The 21,832-nt window shown below is 45.5% G+C and overlaps 1 protein-coding gene across 1 annotated transcript in view; it reads right to left on the bottom strand.

Annotated features, from left to right (window-relative positions):
• Nucleotides 1–5,176: 5,176 nt before the first annotated feature.
• Nucleotides 5,177–21,832, bottom strand: part of CCDC50 (coiled-coil domain containing 50) — a 43,048-nt gene continuing 26,392 nt past the window's right edge. Inside the window, exons 6-11 of the mRNA XM_026045144.1 lie at nt 14,715–14,821; nt 14,086–14,130; nt 13,392–13,496; nt 12,854–12,933; nt 12,091–12,188; nt 5,177–11,033 (exon numbers count right to left, since the gene is read on the bottom strand). Coding sequence (XP_025900929.1) covers nt 11,014–11,033; nt 12,091–12,188; nt 12,854–12,933; nt 13,392–13,496; nt 14,086–14,130; nt 14,715–14,821 — 455 coding nt within the window. The 3' untranslated portion in view covers nt 5,177–11,013. The remainder of the gene's footprint in view (nt 11,034–12,090; nt 12,189–12,853; nt 12,934–13,391; nt 13,497–14,085; nt 14,131–14,714; nt 14,822–21,832) is intronic.

Below are 21,832 nucleotides of genomic sequence, written 5' to 3'. Positions count from 1 at the left end.
GCATCACGCATCAGGAAGACCATTAAGAAATCAGTTGGCATCCAGCTTTAAGGGCACTTGGGGCATAATTCAATCCTCATTCATTTTAGATCATTTCCTTAATGAAGTAATGCACTGGACATAAATATTTCAACGCAAATCTCTAAGGACCTTTAAGTAGCAGGCAGCCTTCAGGAATACAGAACCCAGTTAAGCTGTAATGAGTAAACACTGCAAAAAAAGGAGGAGGGCAAGATCCAAGAACAGTTATGTGCTTAAATCCACGTGAACGATGCAAATAAACACTGCAGTACTTTTGCACAGAGGTAAATACAGAGAGAAGCGAATGTCAGTAAGAACAGCTATTCCTATTCCTTTTATTATTATTTTTTTTTTATTCCTGCTATTCCTATTTTATTTTACCTTCTTTCCTCCCCACACTCTGGCAAGGGAGATGTCCTATAGCCACATGGACAGTTACCTGTAGCCATTATCCTTGGCTTCAGCTGAGAGATTAGAAAGACACAACCCACCCATCTAGGGCAAAGATTTTTTATTTTCATTTCAAGTTCGTGCAGCGTCAAGAAAAGCTCAGGAAACCCTTGTAATACAAATAATATCCATTTTTAGCAGTCATGTATTTTCTACTTCTGTATTCAGTGAACCTGGGAGCTCCCTAGCAGAAGGAAAGTTCCTTCGGTTCTGGAAAATCCCTTTCTATTTTTTTCGCCCCTCCAAAACACGAGCCTTGAGTTTTACTAGAAGATACCTCTCCTACAGAGGACGGGTAACTCAACAAGAGCCTTAAAACAGTCATGTTCAGCACAGAACAAGAGCTTGGGTACAAGGGCCATCTCTGCTACGGGCTGCACCCTGTCACTGCAGTACTGTAAATCCAGCCACTCTGGGAGCCTTCACAGGGAAGGCTGCAAGACAGGGCCTCCAAGGAGCTGCTTGGCCTGCAGGCTTGCAGCATGGCTTACTAAAAGCACCATACGGATAGGAAAAAAAAAAAAAAAAAAGAAAAAAAAAACCCCAAAAACAATCCTCCCCAAAAGCATCCACATGACTAAAACTCAGCTCCCAGCAGCATCTCTGTGCACCACATACACCCCTTTAGAAAGCAGGGCCACAGTTTTTGCGGAGGTCTCGCTCACAGCATAGTGAGGAGAAGCTCTCCAGCACACACCAAGGTGCTGCGAGCCAGACAGATCTCTCCCTAAGGAGCCACACAATGATGTATTGCATGTTAGTAGCTAGAACACACATAGTCAGAGAAGAAGAAAAAAATTAGCATATTTACCATATGGGTAAGGAAGAGAGGGGAAAGAAAAGGGGAAGAGGAAACCAAGTACTCACAGTAAAATCCAAGAGAAGTCTAAATCCATCAGAAACCCAGACTAAAGCTTTCCTCATGTGAAAGGGCCAGGTAGGTCAAGCACAAACCAGGCACTGATCACTCCTCATCTCCCAGCAGGCACAAACCAGCCCTGAGAGGTTAAATGGTGGGCAGAGAGCACTGATTCTGTCATTAACCTCACCTGGGCAAAGGGGCTAAATAAATATTGCCTGTGCAGGTTCAGCCTTAATATTTCCTGATTTTTCCTTTTTTGGCTTTGCCACATAAATGATATTTCTTTAAAATCTGTATTTTTGGCAAATGATTTTAACAAGTTTTACAATTCTATAGTGTAGTCCTGCCAAAAGAAATGCCCCAATACGTGATCCTGAAAGCAATCCATAGTTTAGGTGCTGATGGCTATTGCCAGCCTTGCCAGCAACCAGACGTCTGCAATGATCCCTGGCAAAGCTAGACAAGGAATCCTTGCTGCTGGGGCTCCTAGCCAGGGTGAGCAGGAAAGCAAGATGCTAAGATGAAGATAGCAAACCCCACATCTGCCCCCAACCTGTGTGACACAGCTCCCACATGAGCGACCATGGCCTGGTCCTGGCTAAACAGTGCAAAGCGAGCTTGATTTGATCCACCAGATCATTAAGGCTTGATCTAACTGTGCCCATTTGTGCTTCCCAGGACTTGCAGGATTGAGCCACTCTCCATTTACCTGTCCCAAGTTCAACTCCTGCCTTGGCACACCCAGCAGCTGGGACGAGGAGAGATGCATTAGTGCTTTATTTTCCTGTTGCCCTGTGGCTTCAGGAGCCCATGCAGGAGGCTTTGCTGGGACAAGGGCCTGAATTCTGAAAATACTCTAAATGATCTTCTTACCTGAAAAATCAGAGGATTGGAAGTTCTTTCAGAAATGAGTCCCAAATCATTTAAATACAACTTATTACCATTGCAATTGGTGGCTGGCATATTCACGTAAGCAGCCTCAGCCCGTCTTGCCCCGCTGCTCTCTGCTGCAGGCGCCAGCGCAGCTGAACCCCCCCGGCCCTTGGCACTAAGTCCCCGATCTCTTGCTTGGGATGCAGAGCCGAGGAGAAGCTCCAGTCTCTCCCTTTTCTACAGTCCAGCCACTAGAGAGAGCCATGGTATAAAATGTGTTGCTGTGGATGGTCCCCGAGTCCAGAGAAAACACTTGAACTGACTTCGGTGGGAAAAAGTTAGCTTAAAATTAAGACAAAGCACAGAGTGACTGGCCCTGATCCTGAGGGGGACTCCACTCACGAGGAGATCAGCTGAAGAAAGTGAAGGCAAAGGCACCAAAGCACCTGCGTTGGAGCTGGTGGCTCCATTTCTATTCTGCAGAGGTAGCAAGGTTAGCTGTGGTGGAGTCTTAGTCAAAATCAGGAGCAGTGCAGCCCTACGTGCGACTAGTTAGGCTCACATTGCTCCAGGCCTGAGCTGTGCTCACGCACTTGACCTGTGTTTAGGACAGGTCCAAACCTCACAGAGTTACAATTTGGACGGGCTGAGGCTGCTTACGTGAATATGCCAGCCACCAATTGCAATGGTAATAAGTTGTATTTAAATGATTTGGGACTCATTTCTGAAAGAACTTCCAATCCTCTGATTTTTCAGGTAAGAAGATCATTTAGAGCATTTTCAGAATTCAGGTGAGCTAGTCTGGGTCGCGGTGGGTTTGGTAACCCAGATGGTGAAATCTTCCCTCGTTTCAGGTGCTCAGACACACGCTTTTCATTTTACCTCACTCTCTCCCAGGGAACACCTGCTCTGATTGCACACCTGCTCTTCAGCAAACAGGCAGAATATTTACACAAACCGATGTTTCCAGCCAAGCAGAAAGCGACTTCCAAATTAAAATGAGCAGTCTGTGGGTCTTGAAACCTGCTGGGACCAGCCGACCAGGCCTCTCCCGCAGCTGTGCTGCATTAAGCTGGGCTTCCTAGTCCCTTCCCTTCTCCAACAAATCAAGCTAGGTAAAGGGGGAAAAATGGACCTGTGGTTTCCATCTACACCAAGCAGGGGAGATGTCCCTGCTCCTGGTGCGAGCGGATCCTCTTGACCAGGAGGTGCAGGGTGCTGCTCTCTTTAGTTACAAGCACTGAGGCCTCAGAAGGCTCCTGCACGGGCTCACCTGGGTGCGGAGCATCCTAGCGAGAAACGCACGTGCTCTTCTTGCTCATGATGAGGCACTGTATATGTCAACCATGGCTTAACAGACAGCATCCAAATATAAAATAGCCAGGGAAAAACTGTCACAGTGTCTCATCTTGTGATGTGGTTGACACAAGCCTGGAGACCAGCTGGCAGTCTGGAACCTGCAGCACCAGCTAGAGGCTGTTTGTGGCTGCACTCAGAGCCTCTTAGGTCTCACTTAAATCTCTGTTTTATTATCAACTGTGCTAGGAATTCTGGCTGGGATAAAGCAGGATAAAAATCAGTGGGACTTAGGATGCTGCCTCTGTGAAAGGGCAAAGACATGGACACGTGTACCTCTGACCTGAGAGAAGCCATCAGTGCCAGGAGCTGCCACTTGCGAGCTGGATGGTGTCAAGGAATGAGATGTGGGGCTGCTACTGTTCAACACGGAGTTTGGGTTGTTTACCCACCTGGGTAGCGAGCACTTCTTGGCGACCATGGGTCTGAAGGGTTTCCTCTCCTGCTCTTTCCTTGCTTTCTACTGTGAGCTTCCAGTGAGCACTCGCCCTCTCTTCTGTTCTTCCTTCATCCAATTTTAGAACATCCGAAGAGATGCAACCGTGGCTTGAAGCAATTTTTGCCAACTTACCCTCTTCTCATGGTTGGAAGATAGCTGGTAAGCTTGAACCCATCACCAATAGCGCGATACCTCCTTAGACAACTCAAGCCCTGCCCAAGAGGCATAAACCTAGAAATCAGCGTGGTCTCTGCTAGGGGACAAAGTCAGCAGCAGCTCTTAAATGCTCCCCTCATGGTGCCCATGTCTAACCCTTCTCTGTGCTTGTTTATACTGCAAAAGACGCTCCCTGGCACCTCATCCCCCTTGCACCAGAGTCCAGCTCAGTCTAGCACTTAAACAAGAGCCAGGGCTGGCATGAAAGAAGGTTTTCAAAGAAAACAGACCAACCCAAATGCTTCAGACAACAATAAACCGCAAGTTGGCAGGGCTCTTGGCATTTCCAACCCAAGTGCTTTATATACAGCAGGGCTCTCACCCTTGATAGTCTTGTCCTGAGATTTTTAATTGTCAGACTCTTTTGCTAGCCAGTTCCTAGAGACAGATTCTAAAGGGACCCTACAATATAGCTGCTGTGAGGTAAAGATGTAAATTTGAGCACATTGGGCTGCTCTATCAAGCCCCAAACCAAACTGTGCTGCACTCAGAGCACTCGCCCTGGCACAGGCCACTAGCTCTGGGATGGGAGCAGCATGGTGCTTACCTCGGCAATGGCTGCATCCACCAAAAAGGAGGAATTCAGGCAGTAAATAAGCCTTTAAAAACAGCTAACAGGTTGGTCTCTATCTCTTCGCGTTATATTTAGTAACCTCACATTTATTTTAGCCTGTTCAGTTATGAGCTGAATTCGTGACATGGATCTGGCTTCGTGTCGATGGTGTTGGAGTTGTGTGTCGCTGGCATCCTCTCCTAATTGCCTGGGAAGACGTCACTCAGTCACAGGACATTTGTCACGCTTCCTTCTCGCCTTTCATCGCGCCCCTGTAGGTCTGAGTTCTCAGGAAGCTTCAGGCAGGCATTTTGCAAACCAGAAGCTCTGCTAGTAAAAAAATAAAATGACCTACCCTTGCGAATAAGTACACTGCTTTATTTTTCAGTATCACAGTCTCAGGATATGTAACAGTCCAAATTCCTTCCACAACAATATACAACTCCTTCCATTGCTCTAACCATGAAATAGTCAAATACAAATTGTCATTAAGCTACATCTATTAGATTGGAAGAACATAATTATTGATAGAAGAAGCTAAACTCCAGGAAGCAAGGCTGGAACAAAGCACCATTTTCCCTTGCCCTTGTGTAACCAAACCGAAGTGGAGCATGCAGCAGGAAGACCTTCTGAGTCACCATGGGTGGAAAAGGACCCGGTTCACTGCTCCCAGAAAAGCACACGCAGGGCCAGACAGATGTGGTGGATTACAAAAGACAAGGGTTTATTGACAAGATGGGGCAAGGCAATGTTCTCTTTACATTCAATGAATTCGGGGGTATGAAGCAAAACATGCTATTCACACACACAGACATGATACTTTGGTTAAATGTCATTCAGAAGCTCTATGCCAAATGGTAAAATTATAGTGAACGCTCAAAATAAGAACAAGAAGGCTTGCATAGATGGACTATTGTCAGTGCGTAATTTGCAATTAAGGATTAGCTGTTGCAACACAGAGTAAACTTGCAGCTCTGAGGAATTTAAACCATTTGGCTAATCCGTCACATCCTATGGCTAACATTTAGATTCCACAGGCTGAAAGTCTACCCTAAAGAGCTAAATTCGACAACTGCAGGTATTTCTCTGAGGAAGTTAACTATATTGCAGTGCACAGAGGCAGCTGGAGACACACTGTGGAGTCTACTTAGAGCGAACACTGATACAGTGAAACTTGTTTACCGTGAAGTAGAAAACACTCAGTTGCGTGTGCGCCAGTGTCCTCTCCTGGGACGAGTCCAAGCTGCACGGCCTAAGCCTTGTGCTACCCAAGGGGAAAAGGCAGCTGAGGAAATGTCCAACCCCAAGGCCGAGGGCAGGGTGATCTCCTGACAAAAATCTGCAGCTGTGGCCTGCCGTGGGCACAGCAGCCCGTGTGGCACCTGCACGCAGCAGTGAGAACCTGCGTGGTGGTGCGTTGGGTGTGAGGGGCACTGCTGTGCCTTGGCGCTATCCCCCACACAGCTCCCAAAGCTGCTGCCAAACTAGACAAGCAGCATCCCAAGAGCCTCACCTGGCTCCTGGGAGAGGAGATTGGGCAGAGTAAACCTCAAAGTCACCCTAAAGTCACCCCAAAGTCACCCCAAACTACAACAACTGCTGCTGCGGCTGCTCCCCCGGTGCCCCTGCCGCAAGCAGGGCGGCCAAGGTGCCAACCCCGTTGCCCATCAGTGCGTGCCCAGGGGCTGTGCTCTGCTGCCTGCAGGGCACCCTGCAGCACCAGCGAGTGCCACGAGGCCGGCAGCGGGCACGGCTTCGCCCCGCAGAGCCCCGGGGAACGTCCGGTGCCAGCGGCGGGTGCTCTGCAGCCCGGCTGCGCCGCGGCACCGAGCAGGGGCTGCTCCCCTCGCCTCCGAGCCCCGCTTCGTACATAAATTAGCAATCCACAGTTAGCTTGCATACAGGTTAACAGGAATTAAAATAAAAACCTGGATAATAAAAAATATATATAATATACACATTGATCACTAGCAATGAACTGAGTTTATGACAAACTGAGAAAATGTAACAGTGGCTGCAATTTGGCACAAAATGAAAACTTACAAAGAAGAAAAAAAAAAGAAAAAATTCCTAACTGAGAGATGTTCTTAATTCTGATTCCAAGATTGGCAGGTGGAAATGCAGAGATATAAAAATACTGTACATATAAGATCCCTTTTACAGAGTGAAGCAGACTGCAGCAATTTGTAACTTTTCTCTCTCCTCCCCATGGGAGAAATCCAACGGAAAGACTTAATCTCACCCCCTAACAACTCGCATTCTCCTTTCCCCCTACTAAATTCAAAACCATAAAGTTCCCCCAAAACCCATGAGATGACCCTGCTGGATCCATCCCCACGATGACTACCGCTCCTCGCTGCAGGAAGCTGCACAGTCCACAATTAAGACAGTGTTTCATAGCAAGGTGACTCAGATCAGACTAAACTGGAGACACGGAGCGTCCCCGCACGTAAGGCACGATCTCTCGGCTCGCTGCCCTCTCCTCTGCAGGTCCTTGTGCTTCGGACAGAGGTGAGAAGCTGGAGGAGCTCTTGCTGGTGGGATGTGCCTGCTATGGAGGTAAGGAAGGGACAAGGTTTCATGGTGACAAGCTTCTCACGTGACTATGGTTGTCTTATTAACACGCACAGTGAGAAATGCATATAGAGTCAAAATAGCCTAGGTATACTTTAAATCTAGAACAAAACCATAGGCAAAGCTACAAAGACTTGGCAAAAGACAGCAAAAAGTGTAAGGTATTAAAATGTTTTGGAAAGGAAATATTGCTCTCGTTGGATCTTTTTAAAACAATGACTTTAATGCGCCCCTTTCCAGGGACGCACATGCGAGGTGCTGATTTTGCATCTGGCCTGCGCTGCTGCATCTCCCTGACTTCAGCAAAACTGGGGCCACTGAGCCCCAAGGCGAACTGGGTCCTTGTTGATCCACAACCTTAACTCACACTTGCTGACTTCACTGGGGCTGCGGGAGGATCCCAACATAGCTGCTAAATGTGCAAGCTCAGTTGCAATGTTTGGCTTAGGAAGTCTCTAGCCTGCTGACTGTATGAGGCCCACAGGGCCTGTTAGAGGAATAGTTCATTATCCATACAGTTATTTACTATAGGCTTTCCTCAGTTACTGATTTTAAGTTGATCTCTCTAGGTGTAGGCAGGTCCTTTCCAACATAACCTCAGGGCCTCCTTCTTCAGAAAGGCTATAAAAAACAAAATGGGGAAAAAGATTGTTATTTGCTAACCCTTGTAACTGAGGCAAGGAGTAAGAATAAAATTAAGAATAAGGGGAGTGGAACATAAGAGTTGAACAGCCCCTAAAGCACAGCTCTCTCTGAAGGCATCTGCAGAAACACCAGATGCTCCTGGGATCCTTCCCTTGGCCTCCCTCTTCTCAGTGCCAGGGACAGATATCTCGGCAATCCAGAAGAGGCTCATAAGGAGACCCTGCAACATCACAGTCTAGGCTTTGGGATGCCCTTTGGACTTTCCCAAGTTGCAAGCAGGTCAGCCAGAACACTCTCACCATCTAGTGCCTATCCGCTCCTACTGAAGCCAACAACTCCCACACTCCCGAGTATCTTCCCTGAATTAGCAGGTTCTTCAGATGTCAGCAGGCTCAGGGACTTAATGACTTCCCTGATTAAGATAAGACAGAAGTTGCAGCAGCCAACTGCAGTGCAAGAAAATCCACAGTCAGCTACAGAAATCCAGGGAGGGCTGAATTCCTAGTTGCTGACTTCTCCTTGCCTTGCACATAGAATCACTATTTTGCCCACAAAACCACAGTCTGATTTGGCAAGATTTTTCCCATCCAGTTTTCACAAGTGCACCAAATGACAAGCAGCAGGGCCTGGACTAGGTTATTTGTAGAAGTATCAGTACATAAATCCCCACTGGAGACCCATTTCACAACAATAAATACAGCCTGGTGGAATGCAAGGGAGGAAGAAACTCACCAAAAAACTCCCAGCATTTTCAGCAGTAAAAATTGACTGTTACATGAAATATAAAAATAAACATTTATAAAATGAAATCATTGCAAACGAGTCTGCCACATTGGCCCAAGTTATCAAATAAAAAATATACGGTCTACGTTGGATTTTTTTTTCCCCCCCCGGTTCCTTTGAAATAACATTAACACTTCTGAATGGACAGAGATGGAGAGAGAAGAGGGCACAATGCAAGGACAGTAAAACCTAGCCGCGGGCTGGGATATTTCCTGAGAAGAAGCAGCAAGCAAGCGACAGCTTGCAAGTCACTTAGGGGGTGGATGAAGGTGGGCAGGCTCATGGTCTGCAAGCAAGAACACGCAATTAATGGGATGCTGCTGATGCACAAGGTCCTGTGTTGCTATGTTTTCTGGCTAGTGCATGCCTAGAACAAAGCTCTGTCAGGGGATTAGTTGGTATTTTGTAGATTGGGAACCGGCAGCAACATCCCAGGAAGGGCAGGAGGTGGAAGGTTTTCACCAGGGTTAAGGCAAAGCAGAGGTTCTTGCAATGCTCTTAGATATGGCCTTGCAATTTATGTGAAAAACAAGTTACCTTTTGTCTTCCAGCAATTTGTTTCACAGTAATTTTCTCATGAACAGCCAAAGCCACGTAGCTGCCTTGGGCCTTGACTTGTGAATTGGTGCAAGAGACGAGCACCTCAATCTCTTCTCTCTTCAATTTCCTACCAATGTTCCAGGCCAACGTTTCCCCTCTATGAAGCTCTACATGTTGGCAGCCTCCTCCTTCCCAGGCAGAGAAGCAGGTTGGGGAGGGGACGAGCACAGTTGTGACTCTGCCCCCAAAATCCGGAGCAGGATTGCACCAGCTATCAAGGAATGAAAAGCACAGCGGGACGGACTTGGTGCCAGGCCATAAGGAAGCTGGGGTGCAGGGCACCACAAGCAGGCTCTGCTGCTGCCAACCAGGCTCCTAAAGCCAGTAACTAGCTGGAACTGGCTAACAGACTCCAAGCCATTAATCCTCTGCTCAGGTTCGCAGGTTAAAATGCTCAAAGACTTAATAAAAAGATACAGAATGAGAGAAAGCCAAGGGCAAAATTATCTGTTTAAGAGCAGAATGATTTTCAATGAGTGTAGGGAAAAAAATGTCAGTGTGGGCAAATTTGTACAGATAACTTAAGCTGTCAGGTACAACCATGCCCCAGAGAGCAATCACTTAATCCAGGGTGGAATCTGATGGGGATGCTCTATGGAGCAATGTGGAAGGATGGCAGATAGCACAGATATTTTCTTGACTGGTTTAGATTCAGTGTCTCCAAGTTGCCTGTTACTGTGGGTTTTGGATTCAATGTCTAGTGCCCATGCATTCTCCTTCAGGCCTGTGTTTCCAAGACATATTCAGGTTCAGGCTCAGTGCATGAGCAACTGAGCAAGGAGTAACAGAAGTCCCTGCTTGGCGTGAATGAATTATTTGCATTTTACTGAAGCCCAAAGCGGATGACCACAGAGGTCTTTTTAAGCATTAAAGTCAGTGTGTGTGATTCTTTCTAATCCAAAATTCTTTCTAATCCACAATTGGATTGAGCTTTGGCAACTCACTGGAGCCCCTTAGAAGTTAAGAGTGCTCTTAGCTTTCCTATCCAAAAACTTTGAGCTGAATGTCTGGCTGCACCTATGGAGAATTCTACCCATGGAGAATTTAGGAGTGCTTGCTGGAAACCCTAGAAAGAACGACAGCAGTTAAGAAAATTTGTGCTACAAGCAAATTCCTCCTTATCAGCTTCAAGTTCTAGCCTTTTCTGGTGTATGTTGTAAAGACGCTCTCTCCTCCCTGCAAACTAATATGTGTCTCTATTGGATTGGCTCAGCAAATAGAAAAAACACGTTCCCTCTTATAACTCTGCATTAAGTGATCCTAATAGGGTAAGGACTTGTATTCCAAACATTCTGCTGCATTGCCATAACCCAACTCGTATCTGGAATTTTCCTGTACATGCATCTCTATTTGTTCAAGCTCCAATCAAAGTTTAAAAAAAAAAATAATAAAAAAAATCTCTTAAATCAGCTAGTTGATTCACACAGCTCCATAGCGGCTAGATTGTACTGCACTGCTGAAGTGGTGACATATGACTAAAACTGAAATGAACAAATGTTCCTTATTAATACGATGACAGCTAAAGAGGAGATCCTGAGGGTGGAGGGTGGACCTCCCGTTGGGTAAGGAGTTGAGAAAGTTGCCTGGCAATTCCAGTAAAGTTTGCTACAGAAGAGTCAGTACCAAAGCAAGGCCAGCAGTTTACTGCTTCCTACGGGAACCTAGAAAGCAAAAGAGAAAGAAAAAAAAAAAAAAAAAAGAAATTAATAGGGTCTTGGTGAAGAAAATGCTACCAGCAGAAGTCTTGCTTGTCCTGCTCTCTTGTCTGTCATTTTACGTTGCTTGGTGAAGTCAAATGCCAAAGTGGTAATAACATTATTCAAACAGTAAATGGAAGAATATCTCACTAAGGTTGGCAGCCACTTGCATTTCTTCCAGTGAGTGTGAATGGGATGACAACCGCTTTCCAGTGTCTCACTAAAGAACACGGATGGAACACTGAGCTTATAAACTACACAGACTGCCATCAACTTTCCAGCTTGTTTGATGAAGACAGAACAAAAAAAAAAAAAAAAAGGTTCAAACTTTAAATTCTATAGAATAAACTCCGCATTTAAATTATAGTCAGTGGAGCTGGATGAAATATGACATGTCGAACTTTGGCTGTACCTCTGTTCCCCCACAGACTCTAGAGATAAAAAAACTACCTTTTTAGACTTCTAGGATCAGACAAAAACCATCACCAGCAACAAACAAAACAAGAAGAATAAAAATCCCCACCCACACTGCACTGGGTGCCAAATGTTTTTGGGATACAAGCCAACAAAACAGTGCTGAGATGTTACAGGAACAAACCAAGCCTCATCTCAGGACAATCTTCTGCTTGGTCATCCAGCAGCCAGACATGTGACACTGTGAGGGTTTTCTGTCTTGTCCTGAATCGCTTCATACAGTGACTCACCTGAAAACTACCAAGTCATTGTTTTCATGTTACCTTCTCTTTCATTTGCTGCCTGGATTTACAGTCATTCATCATTAAGAGATCATAAAGTAAGCAGAGCAGTTTGACATGGCCAACTAATTCAGGTTTTTTCCTCTCTAAGGTAGGAACATGCTCAGCAAATACAACACTGAAGAGCATCACATGCCTCTTGGGGCAATATGTTCATTCCTCCTATTAGCACGACTCATCCAAAAGTCCTGTCCTTCAGGCTGGTTGTCTGAGGAATACAGCACAAGTTAACTCAAGCTCTGGGGCAACTGTGAGCTCAATCCTACCTTTAGGAGACTGCTCGTGTTTGGGGAACTGGCGTGAGGGGCTAGGCTGGCTTGTGTAATAACGAGGGTATTCAAAGTCATCAAGGAGAGGCTGTGACCTGCCAAACACAGGAAAAAAAAATACTGAGATGGGGACACACCACAGAAACAAATAGAAAACCCACATACCAAAGGCACCATGTCTAAAGCAACACTTGGACTGCCTGCTCTGTCCCAGAAGAAATGCTATACTACACTCCAGTCAGCTCTGGAAGGAGATATCCCATAGGCATGATGCACTTGTTTGCAGCAGGGTCTCACATAGGGAATAACACATAGGGCTTATCTGGGAAACGGGGACACATTTGGAAATTGTGGAATTTCCAAATTGTGGAAACACAAGGGGAACAATCACGAAAACCCATCATGATTCCTTCTTCCTGACCAGAGATGACATCTGCTTTCACATACCCAGAAGCTCTTTAACCCTGTCAAGGCTTCTCTGCCATTTAACAAATGTCACCGCACAAGCTCATCAATCTCTGTCAGTGCTGGGCAGGCAGGCTGGGATGGCCAGGTGCCACTAGCGCAGCGAATGACGCATGTCATCGAACACGCCACAGGCTCTTTTCCCTCCATATATCTTCAGCACCTCAGAGGTGCTGAAACCTCTGCTCTCCCCCAAGTCCCCTTGGGATCAGCATGGTCTCCCAAGCACCACTCCCCGGGGGAGCTGCCTCTTGCATGCATTTCCCCCCTTTTCCTGGCCATGACTTCAGCTCACCGTGAAGACCTGTCGCCTTTGTGCCGCTGAGGTTCAAGTCCTTCTTTTGACTTTGAGCGCGCCGACTCACTTCCATCGTACTGCCAGGGAAAAAAGAGGGGAGGGCGGCTCACCAACAGGCTGTCCTCGTGCCTTGCGAGGCCCTAACCACTGTGTTGAGGTTTCCACAGCTCTGCACAGTCCTTCCACGCTCAGTTCATTCATGCAACTAACTGCAACCTTGCAAAGGGCAAGATCTGCTCCAGTTTCCACTATCTTAAACCCAGCTTTGCTTAGTGAAACTGAAGCTTTGCTCCAAATATGATGCTGAAGTGGAGGATCCATCTCTAAGCTGGGGTCAAATGCATAAAATTTGCTTTCGTACACATGGTTTAGCAGAGCATAAGGCTGCACTCAGCTCTGCCCCTCCAACTAGTTCAACACAATCAGAAAGCTGAAAACACCAGAGCTATTTCCATCTGGCTCTGAGATTAACACAACACCTTCTTTAGCACTTGATTATCACTTCATTTGTAAGGCCTCCCAAAATTCGACATACCTTCCAGTCTTGATCATGCCTCCTCTTTTCAAGAGAAGACTTTTCTCGTTCCTTCCCTTTCTTGAAAGCTTTCTTCTCCTCAGCCATCAACAGACGGGCTATTTCCTGGAAGAAAAAAAAAAATAAAGACCATATGTCAAAAGATTTTATTGCTCTTGTGGGTTTCAGCTGTTTAAACACTTTCCAAACAAATATTAACACAGCATCACCAGTAGAAGCCTAGAGCATTTTGCACCGTGTCCTCTGTAACATGCAAGGCCCTGGGAACCCCATAATGGATGGGGGCTGAATGCAATGGCTGAAAGAAGCTTTCAACTTCGCCTGTGCTTGGAGATCAAACAACACAGCAGAAATGAGTCTGGTTACATATTACATACTCAGTGGACCTTTGATTTCCCTGGTTTGCACGTGCAGAGCATTTCAACCTATTTCTTTTCTTCCAGTCACCTTACAGCATATGTCATAGACTCTCCATGAGACATGATTACAAGAGCTGAACCTCCCTGATCTGCTGTGGCTGCACTAGGCAGCAAAATCTCCTGTTTGGTCAGTCTGAGCATGCAAAGCAGCTAGGAACAAGCATCAGCAGAGCCCTGAGCTTCCCCAGCAAGGAGGGAAGGGAACAGCTAGAGCATTGGGGTTTAGCAGTTTCTACAAATAAAGATGCAGTTTGAACATCTGTGTTCTTGCTCACCTCATCTTGGGCTACTTGAGCTGCCTTCTCATCCATCTGGTTGGCCTGAAAAACAAATAAACAAACAAGAAAAAAAAAAGAAAACACAGAAAAAATAGCTACCCCTCTAAATAACTCAGATCCATCACCCTATTGGGCAGAGCAGAAAGATGCTCACACATCTGCTACCATCCTCTCCAAATACACTAAACCAGCTCAACAGTCACCCCACAACCTGCTTTAAACCAGCATTTCAACTTTTCAGCTGCATTTTGCCCTTTCTGCCAGGTCACACCACAACACATTGGCCACTCCGATGCCCCCTCTCACACCACAGTATCATACTGCCTATCTGTGCATGCTGACAATATGGCAGCTTTATCCACATGGAAACTTCCATTTAATGTCACCCTGCTCCGACCATTTAACTTTCAAGTGTGCACAGATTTATGTCAAGAAAACTGCAGACAAGAGGTATACACACAGAAACCACCTCTCACTCCACATGCATATACTGGAGAGGAAGATGAGTACCAGAATGTAGCCTGAGGTTTTAAGTGTCAGCATCATATGTAAAAAGTTTGCAAGAGGAAAGTGTCACTGCTGGGAATGTTAATTCTTTCACACGAGCTAACATAACCTCTGCTTACCAGCAGCTCTTCCTCTTGCAGTTTTCGAGCAATCTCTGCATCAGATAATTCCTGTTCCCTTCGAGGTTTGTCATAAATAGCTTGCTTTGATCCCCTTGGCTTAGTTCCTGTAAAATTAGGAGAAAGAACAATCATTTGACCAATTTCCAAAGTGCTTCTGAAAGGAAACCCCCACTGTCTCCTCAGCATCAGCTCCTCACCTGCAAAACTGCACACAAGGGGACCTGAGATCAAGGCAGAGTCCCTGCCAGGCAGCTATGTTAGGAGGATCTTCAGTCAAAGGGGAATACATGCCTTGGAATGAGTTTTACCTATGCACATAGTTACACTGTTTCCTACATAACAAGCACCACTATGTGGTAGAAGAAAATCCTTGTTGCCAGGGTTTTTGCCTGCAAGGCAAAGGAACTGTAGGTTTTCCACACTCTGGACTGCTACAGGTATCCTGGCAAAATTTGGCACTGGAGAACAGCTTAACACATGCTACAAGCACAGCAGGTTTTGTAAAACTTCTCTCTGGAACAGCGTGGACTGCAAAAGTTGCCTGATAGGCTCTCGAAGTTTCCAATAGGTCTTTTCTGCAGTTGGCCCATGAATTTTGCAATTCATTATGAGAAAAACAGATAAATAAACATTTTTAGAGTTCACATAAGGTTCAGTTCTTGCTCTTGGCAGACAGCTTTATTTATCTGTTTGGCTTAAGTTTAAATCATCTCCAAATGATCAGAAACTGCACAGCCTCATGCTGTTGAGAGCCTCTCCACAGTCTATTTGCAAGAGGGCACCAAGAGAGTCGTATTGTACTCTTGTTATAAACTGTATGGCTTCATTCACACACAATGAATGCCTTCTCTTTCTATGTGCAGTCTGAACCGTATTGTTTGGTAATCTCCAACATCTAAATGAGGTTTCTGCTTTTTATCTACAGTATAGAGATACTTGAGACATTGGCCTGTTGCTCTTCCATGCTAAAACTGGAAGAGAAGTTTCACGCAAAGCTTTCATGTCTCCAGTTACACTGCTGGTGCATTTGTTATAAATACATATTACTGGGCCAGATACCAGATTCTTTCTAATAAGGCAAGACCAAAGAGGAACAGAAGCAACCAGTTAACCTCTAAACTTTCTGCACATCTGTCAACAAGCTGCTGTCACACTCTGCCACGTGTCCCCCTGAGACTGCAGACTACACAGGGTCAGAGGCATGGGTTTCAGGCATGGCTTTTTCTTGTTTTTATTTAAACTGAAGTCAATCAATTGATAATCTTAAGCATTTAACATCCCCCTTACAAACTGTCTTAGCACAAGAAGAGAAACAACTCAATTTATCGGCTGTTATAGCCAAGTGGATGGCTTTCTTAGAGCAATTTCAGCCCAAGATGTGAAAAGCAGCCATCTCAGGCCAGTGTAAAAACTACCAGCTTGGACACAGTTATAGCACTCAGGCTCTTCCCAAGGCCGCAGTAAATGCAGTTCTGCCATGCTAGATCAAACACAAGGTTGCTGACACACTCCTGTTCACTACTGCCTACGTGAAGGATAAGGCTGAGTTTCCAGGAACGTTGGCTGGAGAGCAGCACTGAAAGCTGGGCTGAGCTTTCTTTACACTTCAACTGGTGCCAGTCTTGCCTTAGACAGAAGACAATGATCAACATTATTTCCATGTCACCTCTGCCCACGCTCAGGGAAGCACAAAGCTTGCCATGATTACTGCCTGCAGGAAAGGGATGTGAGCTCTGTTTCACTGTCTCGGCTATTTTAACTCAATATGTGTGAGATAGGAGACTGAGTCATCAGAGCCCACACTTTATCAGGGCAAACCAGGACCTCTTGATTTTATAAATATTGAACAAACACCTTCTACATTCCAAAAGAAACTTCTGCATTACAGGCGCACACACACACAAAAATCTCATAGCATCTCCAGAGACGGACACACATAATAGTCTAATTATTCCCTCCTTTCCAAGTGAAGAAGCGAAGACCAGATAGATGGCTTGACATAAGCTTCCCACCCCATGGCAGGGTTAACGAGGTGCAAACCTCTAGCCCCCTTCTTTCACATTCTGATAGACAGCTCATCCCCACTCCCATTGTCATCATCAGGGTTATCTAGATTTTTAAAGCCCCAGTATTAGTAAACAACCAAGTCCACAGCAGGACATGTTTTCTAGGAAAATCTACCCATCTTCTAGAAAATGTCTTCCAGATGTCTCCAATTCAGATCTTAATTCAATCACAGAACACTCCCCAACAAGAATTACTTCAATTTCCAATAGAAAATGGTACCTTGTTAGGGCTTAATCAAACTGTCCTTTATTACAGCCCTCAAATCTAATCAGAGACAGCAAAGGGTGTAACCACAACACACCTAATTTTTTGTTCTTGTGCAAGGAGAGCACAGCACTAATTAATCATGAAAGTAAACGATGGTTTTCCATAGGATGCCAAGACCACATTTCTAACAAGCCTTCTCACTTGTTCTCTTTGATGTCACGTGATGTATCACGAAATAAACAGAGTGAAAGTTTTAATGGATAGAGAATCACATTGAGTAGAGAGAGAAATCCAGGGAGAGTTCACTGCATGTAGACAACAGATAGGTGAGGTATGAATCTCCAAAGAAAAAAAAGAATAGGTTTCAAACAACAGGATGGGGTCAGCGAGGCACCTTCCCCACACGCACGTTCACGGTCCCCATTACTTGGTTATACTGGTTACCTGAGTCTTGCTGGCAGTCTGCAACCCTTCCTTGGGTTGCCGTGTGTGGAGAGGGAGAAGGTTTTCTCCTATGTCCTTCTCTTTTGCAATCTCTCTCCTCACCCCTGCTATGATCCTCTCTGGACTCAGAGTCATGGAGTCTCCTGTCGGGAGCTGTCCTGGGTGACGTGTGGCCGCGATGGCGGGATTTATGCTTCCCTGGGTGCAACAGCTGCCTGCCACCACGATGCCAGTTTTCTTGCTCAGCTTCCAGCTCCACATCAAGAAGGGGAAGGTGCCTTTCTCGGTCCTGCCTTGAAGGCTTTCTGTCATGTCTCACCAGGTTTGCGAGTTCATGCTCCGACTCCAGATTAAGACTGAGAGGCCTCGGAGGCCTCTCTCTGCTGGCTGCCTCCCTGCCCCGCGGCTCCCAGCTATTGCAGCGGTCAGGGCTGGCACCTTCTCTTTCCAGGTCCAGGCTGGGAGGTCTCCGGGAGCCTCCCTGGCTGAGCGACGTCCACTCCTGCCGCTCTCTGTCACGGTGGTGCCTGCTCCTGGCCTTGCCTGGTTGAGGAGAGCAGCGAGGGTCCTCCGAGGGGCGATGCCTGTGCCCAGAGGTGCTGTCGGGCAAGGGTGAGGGCACTTTCTGGTGCTCTCTCCGCTGGCGTGGGTGCCTCTCACCACTGTGGGCTCTGCGAGGCTCAGAAACCTGCTCTCTAGAGTCACCATGCAGGTGTGCTAAGCAATGGAGGGGGGACAAACAAGGGAGCTGGTTAGTGACACATGGGTTAATGGTAACAAAACGATGACCCACAGCATGCAGACGAGGGAATAGGATGCAAGAAAAAAAATGGAAATGTAGGAAGAAGTGGGGAGCAGCTGCATGGAGGTATCAGAAGGAAACAACAGTGGGAATGCAGGCAGCAGGTGCTGCAGAGCACAATGGAGAAGGCAGCAATAGCGCAGCACGGCCAGTCCAAGCTGGGCAAGGGACGGGCCATGGGGCTGGAGCAGAAGACACAGATGCACCACAAAAGTGCATCTAAGCACCTCCAGGACAGGGCCAAGCTGGTAATGAGCTGAAGGGCTTTTTGCGATGAACTTGGGGTGGAAAATAGACAGCAGAGCCATTCATCTCTCAGAGACATGGTGTTTCTTGCAGGATGCCAGATGGAGGTTTGCAAAGGGGAACATAAAATGGAAGTGAAGCTGGGAGCTGGCAGGGGATGGGGTAAGGCAGAATAATTCAGGCTGGGAAGATCTAAGCAGAGGGTCAGGCTGGGTGCTGGTGCCTTGCCCAGGTCTTAGCCACGAGATGTTTCCTCAGAAATATCAGTCTCTCCTGACTACAGAAGACAACCCACGAAACGGCACATAGGAGGAGAGCGGTCAGCGTGGTCCCATGGATAACAGCACCAGACAAACACAAACTGTTGCCTGCCTCCATCAGGCCCAGGAGCTTGGGGACTCCTGCAAAAACGCTAGTTTAGGCTCTGACTGTAGAGAAGTCGGCAGAAACAGAAGGGCAGGATAAGACTTAACCAAAACTGAGCTCCTGACCTCAACAACATCGGTGAAATAGCTGTTAACTAGGCAGACTGGCCAGGTTGTTTCCTCTGTGCTTTCCAAAAAACCAGGTGGAATTTTCTTCGGTTTTGGTTTCAGTAATAAAACCGACATAACTGTAAGAATGCAGCAGGCTGCCTCCATCCAAGCTGCTAAGCAGTTTGCTTTGCAGTCAATGCATTTGCTAAGAAAAGTCACTGCACAGAATGAAATATTATGTCTACAGCAGCTTTTCAGAGGGAAGATATATTTCTGAGAACAAATTTCTCCGAAGCAGTGGCTGATTTGAAACAGAACTATACAAACACAAGTGGAGTGAATTCCTTCTCCCAAGTTTTTTTTTACAGCATCTAAAAATAATCATAGGAGATTTCACTGCACATGGATTGCATTCTGTCTTGAAAAGCAGAGCTATTTATTACAGTCATCCAGATTTTAGAAAGAAGAGAGGGAAAAGTCAAGGAAAAAAAAAGGTTCCTTTCAATTTATACTATTTACATTTTTTTCTCCTCAAAGCCAACAAAAATATAGCCTATTGAAAATGTAAAAAAAAAATTGAAATAAATAAATCTGAATTTTATTCAGAATAGGTCTTTAAAAAAAAAAAAAAAAAAAAAAAAGAGTCAGGAACTGCAAGAATAGCCACAGCAAAAACCTGGGTTTTCTGTTCGGTTTTAGTTCGCTAACACGACTTTGTTACAAATAGCAAAAAGTAGTCTGGGTGACTTAATAAATACTGAATATTAGAGACTAAAAGCAAGAGTCATTTTCCAAATGATCAGCAAGAGTCTATAATTCAGTATCCTTGAGAATTAGTTCAATTTTCTCATTAAGCTCAATAAATACAGCGACCCAGAAGGAAATCACACAAGGAGGAAGCAGAGCGCGGCTGGGCACGCAGGGCTGCATTGGGAAAGGATCAGTGCAGGTAACACAACCACGGCAGGCAGCCTGAGCAGGAATTTTGCTTTTGGCGAATCTCAGAGCGATCAAGTTTCCAGGCAGGTGCCAGTTCCTGTAATACCTTCCGCAGGGACAGTGTAAACACTCCTCACGTCCTGGTGCTACTTTCTCCAGCAGCACATGGCCAGGTGAATATAGAAATATTTTTCATGGCACAGATATTGCTGGGAGGAATTTTGCCTTCCTCCATGTCTGTTTATCTTCTTTTTAAAAGAACAGGATTGCTCTGAAGCCACAGCCCTAATATACATCCCTTCTCAATATGGGCAAATTTGTATTAAAAACAGAAAAAAAAATATACACACACACATATACATATATGTATATATATACATATATAAAGGAAGGACTCTGTGCTTTTACATTCACATGAAGATGACCCAAACCAAGGAGCCTAGCTGAATGGTGCTTAAGTACTTAAGAGGCTCCAGATCAATGTACCAGACAGTCTGGGTATCAAATTCACTTCAATCTTTCTGATTTTTAAAGGCATGGGAATCAAAAGCAGTGCTACTACAAAAAGCAGAAAGTTTTCTACCTCACCTTCTATACCTGATTACTGCAGGAAGAAAACTTAGACCCATAAAATACCTTGCTCTCCAAATCCACACTACAGTTTAGATTGAGAAAGTCACAGTCTTTTGTCAGCTCTTTTTTTTTTGTTGTGTATATATATATTTATATATTATATATATTATATATATATTTTTAAATATATATCTATACATAAAATATCCACCTTATTATCCCAAGTGTGAATGGGAAGACTACTTCCTATGCTTTTTCCCCCTCCCCACCCTGCCAGGGACTTGCTCCATTCAATTCTGAAAACCAGGTGATGGATGGCTGTAAGACTCCCAAATTCACATCCTTCCCAGTTTTACACACATAGCACAACTCATATCCATGTAGTTCCTAGCTAGTTACTGTTCTGCACTTTGTGTTGTTGGTGTCCTCGGCCACCACTGAACTGCCTCCCAATTGAGTCTAAAATACTCTACGTGCAAGTCCAAATAAGCATATTTAAAATCACCCATAGCAGGAATGCTAAAGTAAGAGGTTTGGTCTCCATCTTGACAATCTGCTAATCAAAACCAGTCTGTTTCTTCCCCACTACATGTGTTCTGAAGAAAGAGCATAAGAACCACCACCAGCAAAAAGCAAAGCAATCCCCAGATTGCTCCATAATTAAACACACTCTGATTGTCTCTTCCCAATTTCAAAAAGCCTGCATTAGATCATAAAAGCTGCCCAAAAGAAAGCAATTCAGCCCTGCGGGTCGTATCTTCTCCATGACACACAGTCCCAGATGGTAATCACAGTGAAGATACCCTGTGGAGATGGCCTTGTTATTGAGTAAGTCACTCAAAGTGATAATGCTAATTTTAGTTCTTAGATACATACCTGCAAAGGATTATTTCTGAAAGCTGTTCCATGAACCAGAACTTATTCCTTTATGCTCTCACCAGTGTCAGCATCACAGAGGAACACCCAAAACCATTTCTCTTCAACCACAAGTGTGGAATAATACTGCATTTCTCCTTTGCACACTTCCAATGTGTAGTCTATTATGCATACTATGCAGTGATAGCCATGACATATGTAACATCATCTGCTGTTTTCCATGGGCCCCTTCAAAACATGTATGTGTGCATGTGCACGGACATGCACACACTCCACCTCTAATCCCTTGGGCCATTTTATAGGACCTTTACAGGAACTTATCTGTCCTCGATCCTTCCTAGCTCTTCCTACTCTAGAATAAAGTCAGATCCTGACCACTGGAAACTAATGTACTATTGTGCTGAGCACACAACAGCAGCATAAGGAAAGTGTCTCAAACTGAAATATCTGATCAAAGTTCACCTCTATTACCATGATTTCAACCC

This window comes from Nothoprocta perdicaria, unplaced genomic scaffold, assembly GCF_003342845.1.
Source record: "Nothoprocta perdicaria isolate Ctin4 unplaced genomic scaffold, notPer1 scaffold_4, whole genome shotgun sequence".
NCBI classification, from domain to species: Eukaryota; Metazoa; Chordata; class Aves; order Tinamiformes; family Tinamidae; genus Nothoprocta; species Nothoprocta perdicaria.
The sequence above is the reverse complement of the archived record's forward strand: the minus strand, read 5'-3'. Positions and strand labels throughout refer to the sequence as shown.